Consider the following 9,825-nt stretch of genomic DNA (forward strand, 5'->3'; position numbering starts at 1 on the left):
AACACAGGCACCCCTAGGTACTTGCCAAGGTCAGCAGTTATAGAGAAATTAAGGATCTTACTCAACTCTTCTCTTCTTGTATGGTTCACATTCTTGGAGAAGAAACATCTTGTTTTTTCATAGCTAAGTTTCTGACCCGAGACCATGCAGAAGTGATCCAGAATGTTGGAGATAAGGATTGCTTGATCCACACTAGCTTCAGCAAATATAAGTAGATCATCTGCAAAAAATAGATGGGATAAAGGAGGTTCATTTCTACCCAGGTTCACTGGATTCCATTCTTTACTTTCCACAGCCGTGTTAATCAAGTGCCCCAACCTCTCCATGCACAACACAAATAGATAAGGAGATAGAGGATCTCCTTGTCTAATCCCTCTTGAAGGCTTAAACTCTTCAGTTCTAGAACCATTCCACAGAATGTCCATTGAAGTTGATGTCACACACTCCATAATCAGGTCCACCACTGAAGTAGCCAACCCTGTTAAGAGAAGGGTTTCTCTCAAGAACTCCCAGTTTACCCTATCATAGGCTTTTTCCAGATCTACCTTGATTGCAACCCATCCCTTTTTACCCTTCTTCACCCTCATGGAGTGAAAAATTTCTTGGCTAATAATGATGTTGTTTGAAGCATGCCTTCCTTTCACAAAGCTGCATTGGTTAGGCATTACAAGGGAACTCATATGGTTTCTCAATCTTGAAGCTAACACCTTTGTGATTACTTTGTATACCACATTGCATAGACTTATTGGTCTAAATTGGCTTATCAACTCCGGATTGTCCACCTTGGGGATCAAACAGATAAGTGTTTGGTTAATACTAGCAACTCTCTTAAGGTCCTCAAAAATTCCCCTGATCAGATTCAGGATAGATTTCCCCACACTCTCCCATTGGGACTGCAAGAAGATGGCATGAAGCCCATCAGCACCAGGAGCCTTGTAAGGATGCATCTTGAAGACTATGCTCTTTATCTCCTCAGATTCTGGGCAGCAAGCAATTTTCTTCCAACAACTATTAACAATTACTGGAAATCTATTCCCAATACACAGCTTCGGGAGACTTTGGTTTTCCTCAACATATAGCTTTTTGAAAAAATTAACAGCCAAGGATTTAAGTTCTCCTGGTTCATCCACCCAAGTTCCATCATCCTTCCTGAGGGATGTGACTTTGTTCCTTCTATTCCTGGCCACAGTGGCTGAATGGAAAAACTTTGAATTTATGTCTCCAAAGGCCAGCCAATTGCACCTGGACCTTTGGAACCAGGTTAGTTCTTCTTGGATGTATATAGCATTCAAATCTTGCCACAGCTTTCTATGAAGTCTTTCCATAGCTTCATTTGGCCCTCTATCTAATTGGATATCCACCCTCCTGAGCCTTCTTTGTAGCTGGAATTTTCTCTTCTGTTACTCTTTGAACCTTCTATGATGCCAGTTAGTAGCTTCAATTTGGAATTTGTTCTTTGCTGGAACCCAGTCTATCTCTTTGCCCCAACAATTATCCACTACCTCCTTGAAGCCTGTATTAGTCAACCAAGCAGCTATAAATCTGAATGGTTTGAGACCATAATTGTTTCTCCCACCAACTCCATCTTTCAAGACAATAAGTCTATGGTCCGAACCATAGAATTGGAGATGGACCATATAGTGCATGTAGTGATAGTAGTGCCTATGTCAGCTAGTCATAGGAAAGATAAGACTCTGTTGATATTTAAGGTGTGTGTAAAAATTGTTCAATGGTGAGAAGCAGAGAAAAATGTCTGAAAGATTCCTGTTCCAACCTCCCTCGTCGTCATCACTATACAAATAAAATGAAAAGTGACGCATGCTTCCGATGCCACCAAAAAGGGCATTGGTCTTTGTAGTTGGGCTTTAACCACTTAATTAAAAGTCAATTCCAGCCCAATAAAGAAAGCTAGGGTTCCCAATTCAAGATGTTCAGCAGCCTTTTGAACGTGCGTGAATAGCATAAACCCTAAACCCTAACTTTGATCAATTCTAGGACTATTTAGCCCCTTGTAAAAAAATTAGTGTTGAGGTCCCTAACTTTGAATGTGTGTAAGTAGCATTTTGACGATAAGAGAGTATGGAAATCAGTCACGAGTAAAGAAAAGAGGGAGATAACCATTTTAGAAAATACGCTAATTTAAGATAAGAAAGAGAAATCTTTGATTATTTTTCGATATCTCCTTCATCTACCATCTGATCGTACTGAGATTTTTTTGACATATTCTTGACTCATTATTATTCATATCTAACGGTGGCTTTTATATATATTTTTACATTTGTATGATTAGGATTCTTCATATTTAATGTGAATACGAGGAATCATAACCATACATAGATGAAAATAAATATAACCATAATTTAAAAATCTGTATTTTTTATTTATATTTTAAATTTTGATTAATTAATTATGCATAAAATTAGAATATTATTATAATTTCTTCTAATTTATTATTTTAAGTTGCTATATTATTTGCAAATGATTACGAAAATCTTTTTTAACAGTTTAAAATTTGTATTATAATTTATTTTTTAAATTCCCTCACAATTGCGATGGAGAATTATCAAAATATAAAATCTAGATATGTAGAGGACTGGACAATAGGAAGATCTTTGAAATTTTTAAGCGGGAACTATGAAATTTTGGTGCCAAAACTGATTGGCATAAATTGGGCTTGGCGCTATTTTTTGAGAACACATGATTTGAGAACTACATATTATGAACGAAATTAATAATGATACTCACGCTGAATGATTGGCATAAATTCTGCTCTCGCTTCCTTTACGCCCTTAACTCCCTCTATTTTCCTCCAAACCGTTTTTCCTTCTCTCTCTAAACCCCACTTTCTCTCTCTAAAACCCTAGTCCTCTCCGATCCTTCCCCATTTCCCTCCAACTCCCACCGCAATTCGGATTTTCCGCTCCATGTCCGGTGACGCTAGAGCTTTTAACTGCGGCGCATCGCCTCCACGGGAGGCTGCCGGCGCAACGAACCGCCCGCCTGGAAGCGCCACCTGGCCCTTCGCGACGACGAAGCCGCCATTTGCTCCGCTGGATGATTACCACAGCTTCTCCGCTTCCGACTCCAGGGGAGTCGCTGATCAGGAGGATGAGGCTGTCGTTGTTAGATCTCTGGTGAGTCCTTCCTTTTTGCTTCTCTGCTCTTAATTTCATTTTCTGTTTGTGTTTGGTAAAATTGTGGCTTCGAAATCTGAAATTATTTTTTTTTTGTATGCGTTTGTGTTTGTTTCGTTGTATCTTTTTCCTTTTTGCCTGAATCTGTTGGATTCACTGTCATATGCTTTTGATTTTGGTTTAGTGGAGCGAAATTTTGATTCTATTATTTATTTATTAATTTCATGCGGAAAAGTCAAGTTTATTCCCCAATCCTGGATCCAAAGACCAAATTCAATTCGTTAATCAGTGTTGGGGCCTTTTTCTGAAGCTTTGGTCTTTGTCTATGTGGTAGTTCTATGCAATAATTAGGATAATACAGGGGGATTTTAACATCTGCAGTTTGGCTTGCTTTTTTTTTTTTTGAGATAATAGGTTATCGATAGAAGGTCCTTGCTTGTTGTCGATCATGTTTCTAGGTAGCTTGTGCTTATTTGCATAACCGTTAGATATTGGGCGGATTAAATGGTTGTAGATTGATTTGTTCACTTTCAGTGTTGCATACAGGTTTATTCTTGTTAATTGACTTTTTTTGCTGTGTGTAGTTCTTTGTCTTAGCCGCTTGGTAATGCTTGCTCGTGGACTTTTTCTTTTGTGGCTTAATGTGATTGAGATTGAATTGGTATGTTAATATACTTGTTAGCCTTTTTTGTTTTTTTGGTAAACAATATACTTGTTAGCCTTGGTTGCAGGTAGCTCCTTTCCTTATAGCTTTGAATAGTATAAGAAGGAAATTAAAACATTAATATTTCTTTTTATTATTAAAATTAAAAAGAAGGTAACCTTATTCTCCTAACATAGCCTAAAGGACCCCACCATCAATATATCAAATTCAAAAAAAAAAGAGAGTGGTAAATACATAGTGCAAGTATGCTGGCTTAGCTAATTTGAATGTTTATTTTAATAATTTTAAAATCTATACTTTTATTTATATTTTAAATTCTGATTAATCAATTGTGCATAAATATTATGTTTCTAAAATATGAATATTATATAATTTATTAACTTTCAAACAAGTCATAAATACTTTACGCATTTATAAGTTGTAATTTGAAGTCGCATAAATAATTTTATTATGTTTCTAAAATATAAATATTATATATCTAACATACCCGTTTTACAAATAATTTTACTAGTGAGTTTTTCGAATGTGATAAAAGCGCAATATTGTCGTCAGTGCTATCAAAGTAGAACATCAGAAGATAAAATTTGTGAAAACAGAACTCAGTAGCTATTGACTTCCCTTTTTCTCTTTCCTTCTTCCAAGTAGTGACCGAGTTACTCATGCTTTGAATTATTGAATATTTTCCTACCCTTTCTCTTAATTGATCGTATCTAGTAGTATTATTGGAAGGAAATACTATAAAGTATGACAGATTATATGCCTATGAAGGTCTATCAATATGGAAGAAATAATCCCATCTGCTTTAAATTACTCTAAATTTGTCTTATGCCTCTTTAATTTTCATTGTAACAATGAAGGTCTATGTTGAAAATAAAAACTCAGACTAAGACTTACCTGCAACATCTTTCTTTGCCTTCCTCCTCCTCAAATATATGCAGATAAAAAAGAGCAAAACAAAAACAGCAACAACAGTGGGCACAACTATGGCTATGGCAGTTCGTGACATGTTGCCCTTTCCTGCAAAAACCAGAATCCTCAGCTCGGCGAGAGAATTCAAGGATTAAGGATAATAAAATATTAATAAGTCTAACAACTAATCACAGAGAAAAAGGGCAATATAAGCACCACTCACAGCACTTAAAGCAATTAAGCAAAATGTGACAAGTACCTTGTGAGGAAGTGTTATTGGTGGTGGTACATCTGTGTCTGATATTGGCGTAGGTTCGTAGAAGCCGTAGGTTTCATATCTAACATTACAACTGGGCCTAACGACTCTACCACCTAGCTGGCCATCGAACAAAGTTGGGAATTCTGAGATAACCCCATCCAAGCAGTCATTACAGTATTGCCGTGACAAATAAGGCGTGCACTGCACAACACCGTATAAATATTTGGTTTGAAAAGTTGCATCTGCCGCAGCATACTTACGACGAGAATCACCTGATGCAGCTCTGTCTTTTAAATTCCTCATCAAGTTACCGAGCACTTGATTCAACTTATCCACCTCTGTTGCATTGTATCCGTTCCACAAATTAAAAAAAGGTGAAGTTTCCATGATGCCGAATATTGAGCGGTTCGAGTACCGCAACATGCATATGTCAAACCACACAATTGCCTCTTTCTGATTCGGACAAAGCTGTGAGGTTGACTCTGGAATTGTCGAGGCAACTGCGGCACTCGTCTGGCCTAACATCTCCTCTACACAGACCAATGGCGTTCACTTTGTTAGTGTTTTGACCATATGAGAAATTGTAGAATCCGTAGTCAATTTCTGTGTTGGAAGTGAGAGTGGACAAAAGTTTGTTGAGATTTGTGTGGTAGGTGCTATTGGGTGTGTAGTTCCCTTTGATGTTATCACAGGATTGGGATAGAAAAATTGGGCTGGAACTGGCTTGAGATATTATTATTTGAAAGAGATAACAAAGAAAGGAAAGCAGCTTAGAAGAAACAACAGCCATTATAATTGCCCTTTGGGAATGAGTGGTAACAAAACCGAAGATTGAAGCTTCAACATGACGAAGCTTTAACAATGACGTGATTGGGAAGAAGGCCACCCAGTTTGCTATAACGTTATTGGTGAGTTTGAGAACAAGGAGTTGTAAAACAATACGTTTTCTGACGAGAAGCGCAACAAGTTCATCAGATAATAAGTATATTGTTATTTTATTTAATCATAGTTAGTTGTAACTGTGGTTAGTTAGTTGTAATTGGTTATGGAACTTTACTCTTTTTTCCCTTTTTCATGTTTGTATTGTACTGCATCACTGATGTAAGGTTTCTTCTATTGATTCAGTAAAGTGATTTCCTTACTGTAAGATGATATCAGCTGAAAATTAGAATTCCGCTCATTCGTTCTTCTTCTTCTTCTGGCTGTTCTTGCTGTTTGTCAGCTTCATACCCATGGCGTCTGAAGCGAATCCTTCAACCATCGAACCAAATCCTTCAACCACTGGAGTGAATGCTTCAGTGCATGTACGTTCTCAGGTCGAAGATCCTGCTAGCCCTTTCTTTCTTCACCATTCTGACAATCCTGGGCTTGTCGTAGTCTCTCAGCCCTTGACTGGTGACAACTATAATTTATGGAGCAGAGCCATGAAAATTGCCCTATCGGTTAAAAACAAATTGGGGTTTATTAACGGTTCTATTGCCAAACCTAGTGATGCTGATCTTATTAACGACATTGTTATTTCCTGGATTTTGAATTCAGTCTCCAAAGAAATTTCCAGTAGCATCACCTACTCTGGTTCGACTCGTGATATTTGGGTGGACAAAGCAATAGACCAAGAATCTTTCAGTTGCGCCGTGATCTCACAACCCTCACTCAAATCAAGCTTCCGTGAGTGTGTATTTCACAAAACTTAAATGGGAAGAGTTGAGCAATTTTTGCCCCTCTTGTGATTACGGTCAACACACCTGAAATTCTGAATCATTAACCTTTAAGAGGAAGGTTATACTACTAAATCTTAACTGTTGATTTTTGCTAATTTAATGGTTATAGTTTATTGTAAATTAATAAGTATGATCTCATAAATTATAACTGTTAGATTAACAAAATCAACGATTAAGATTTGATAGTAATATGTAGTAAGAAAGATAGGTAGTAAGTATAACCTTTTCGTCTTTATACATGGATTTTGGGCGAAATTATTGAGTGCCTTAATTGCTTGTTCATATTTGTCATTGAATATTTATAATTGATAGCTTTTAAACGGTTTTTTTATTTATGTGAATAGATAATAACGGTTTAAGGATTGCGAGAGGAAATAGAAAATATAGTGAAAAGGAGAGAGGGAAAACGGTAAAAATTCAAAACTTTGATTCCCTCGCGGGCCAAAATGAATTTTCCAATGACAAAACCTTGTTAGGCGATACCATTGGCCTTCAAATGATTGGCAAACAAAAGCAGCCTTCGTCTGAATCTCCCCTTCAAATGCTTGGCGAAACTGATAAAAGCTTTGTAATTTTATCCTCGATCATCACTGCTCGCACGCCAAACCTTCATTTTCGTTCTTCATGTTTTTTCTCTCTCTTTCTATTCTTTCATTAATTCATTTTTCCCCAGATTTGTAAAATCTCTCGACTAGATCACGTCGATACGCATTTGACTTTGTTTTTATCGCTCTCTTGCTTTGGTCGTCGAAAGGTACAAAGTTTGTTTTAAAATTCAATATTTATTTCTCTCATCTATTTTGGTTTCCAGAATCGAAGGTGGAAACTCAATGCCTGGTTCTGTTTTCTAACCCCGAGCGGTGTTTTTTAACGTTTCAGAATCACTAAGGAAAATCTATCATATTTTTCATGTTTTTTGATGTTATTACTTTACCTTCTATTAACTTTTTTTTTGATTTTTGATTTTTTTAATGTTGCCGTAATGAAGTTTCAAATGCAAAAGTTTACAACGAAGATAGTCGATATGATGAAAGCAGAAAGGTTATACGAGTCTCAGGGTGGTCCAATAATTCTATCTCAGGTAGATTAATCCAGTAACTTGCTTTATATTTTCTAGTAATTTTTTATTTTTTTTGAAGAGTTATAACCTTGTTACTCATTGAGTAAAAATGGAGATATATACTGAAAGTATTTCCTTATTTCACCATTGTTTTTACTCAGATTGAAAATGAATATGGACCTATGCAGTATGAAATTGGTGCTCCTGGTAAGGCCTATTGTGATTCCAATATAAATTTTTTGCAGATTAACACTTGCAACGGCTTCTATTGTGATTATTTCTCTCCAAATAAGGCTTACAAACCAAAGATGTGGACAGAAGCTTGGACTGGCTGGTATAATAATATGTCGCTTGTATTTGGTGCCTTGTTACTTCTTAGGTTTTCCTAGGAATGAGAAATATACAAGCTAAGAGTATTGCCTGAATGTTCATTACATGCGTTTGTTTTGTGAACTTAATAGGTTTACTGAGTTCGGAGGTCCAGTTCCTCATAGACCTGCTGAGGACATGGCATTTTCAGTTGCACGGTTTATACAGAAAGGGGGATCATTTGTCAACTATTACATGGTAACTTCAGTGTTTGTTGATTTCAATGTGTCGATCCTTCCTTTCTTCATTCAATCAACTAAATCCCCTTTGTTTTGTTCATTCCAGTATCATGGGGGAACTAATTTTGGTCGAACTGCTGGTGGTCCATTCATTGCTACCGGCTACAATTATGATACACCTATTGATGAATATGGTATGCACAAAGGATTCCAATACTATGGTCCATATCTACTGATATTATGATAATTTTTTTGTTTTTAAATTTGGCATATCTATGGAGTAAAGCTCAAGTTTATGATAAGATTTGTGCAACCTTACCGACTGCTGTGAAACATAGCACAATTGAACATTGCTTCTGATACTTTTACATTAACCAAAAATCCTAGTCAATATTGCATCACTTTTTCTTTGTTATTGGCTGCAAATTCTATTATGATATTATGTCTTGCCCCACGTTTGTTGTGTGACAATGAAAAATTTGTACATGTAGTACTGATGATCTAAAGATGACTGCTGCCGATTAACTCAGATTGTAAAATATTGCGAATCTGTATATCCTGTGTCTATTGTTGGGGGGTCCTTGCCTTGACTATGCTTCATTCATTTTCTTATTATATGTAAAGAACTGAATACTGGTCAATCCTTGGTTATAACATTATTGATAAATTTTATTTATTTTGGTTTCTTCATGTTGAATACTTACCTTGCTCCTTTACTTGACAGTGTTGTCATCAATCCCAATGAAGGATTCTTGAGGAATGGAAAGAATCCTGTTCTTACAGTATTATCTGCTGGGCATGCTATGCATGTTTTTATCAATAGTCAGCTGTCAGGTTAGTAGCATACTTTTTATTATGTTTTATTACTTTTTATTATGTGTCCAAAATTAGGAAGTTATATAATCTTCAGCCTTAATATCATGAATTTAATGTTGTGATGTAATATTACAAATGTTATATAATTTTCCATTTTATGTTTTATTATTTTTTATTATGTGTCCAAAATTAGGAAGTTATATAATCTTCAGCCTTAATATCATGAATTTAATGTTGTGATGTAACATTACAAATGTAAAAATTCTTATATAATGCCAACTAATTTGGTTACATATATATTTAACATATATCTTTTTAAAGGATATGTTTATATCCTTTTGAATTTTCAACGATTATAATTTATTGGATTAAAATTATTAATTAATTAATAATAAAATCAGTTAATAAAAGGAAAAATCCAATTTTTAATTTGGTTGAAACATTATCAAACTCATATAAAGATGCCTCCTCCCTTTATAAAAGTTCGAATTCTTATATTAAGGCACGTTTGTTTGAGATTTTTTAAATAAAAATGTACTCTTAACTAAAAAATGTGTTTAAAAATTTATTGATAATTAGACATGGGATTAACGACTTTCTCTTGTTATAAGAGATAATTTATTTCCTTCAACTCAAAATGACGTCATTTTGGGATTTAAGATTCAAAATGAAAGATATTTTAGTAAAATTTATAATACAAGAGTAAAGTAAAAT

At 35.3% G+C, this 9,825-nt stretch overlaps 1 protein-coding gene and 1 pseudogene across 2 annotated transcripts; one reads left to right on the forward strand and one right to left on the reverse strand.

The window, feature by feature from the left end:
- The first annotated feature begins 2,829 nt into the window (after positions 1-2,829).
- LOC133298556 (beta-galactosidase 1-like) lies at positions 2,830-9,228 on the forward strand. Of its 2 annotated transcripts, none has more exons than XM_061497878.1 (6): positions 2,830-3,134; positions 7,676-7,768; positions 7,909-8,081; positions 8,209-8,314; positions 8,402-8,489; positions 9,020-9,228. In XM_061497878.1, exons 1-6 carry the CDS (start codon positions 2,925-2,927, stop codon positions 9,049-9,051), a joined length of 702 nt encoding a protein of 233 aa, XP_061353862.1. In that variant the 5' UTR covers positions 2,830-2,924; the 3' UTR covers positions 9,052-9,228. The 2 variants fall into 2 exon arrangements, with proteins under 2 accessions (XP_061353862.1, XP_061353863.1); XM_061497879.1 differs by having other exon boundaries at positions 7,993-8,081.
- On the reverse strand, positions 4,748-5,756 carry LOC133298555 (cysteine-rich repeat secretory protein 38-like; annotated as a pseudogene).
- Positions 9,229-9,825: the final 597 nt, after the last annotated feature.

This window comes from Gastrolobium bilobum, unplaced genomic scaffold (assembly GCF_033153095.1).
Source record: "Gastrolobium bilobum isolate Gb01-03AN ecotype WA unplaced genomic scaffold, APGP_CSIRO_Gbil_v1 utg11931, whole genome shotgun sequence".
Lineage (NCBI taxonomy): Eukaryota > Viridiplantae > Streptophyta > Magnoliopsida > Fabales > Fabaceae > Gastrolobium > Gastrolobium bilobum.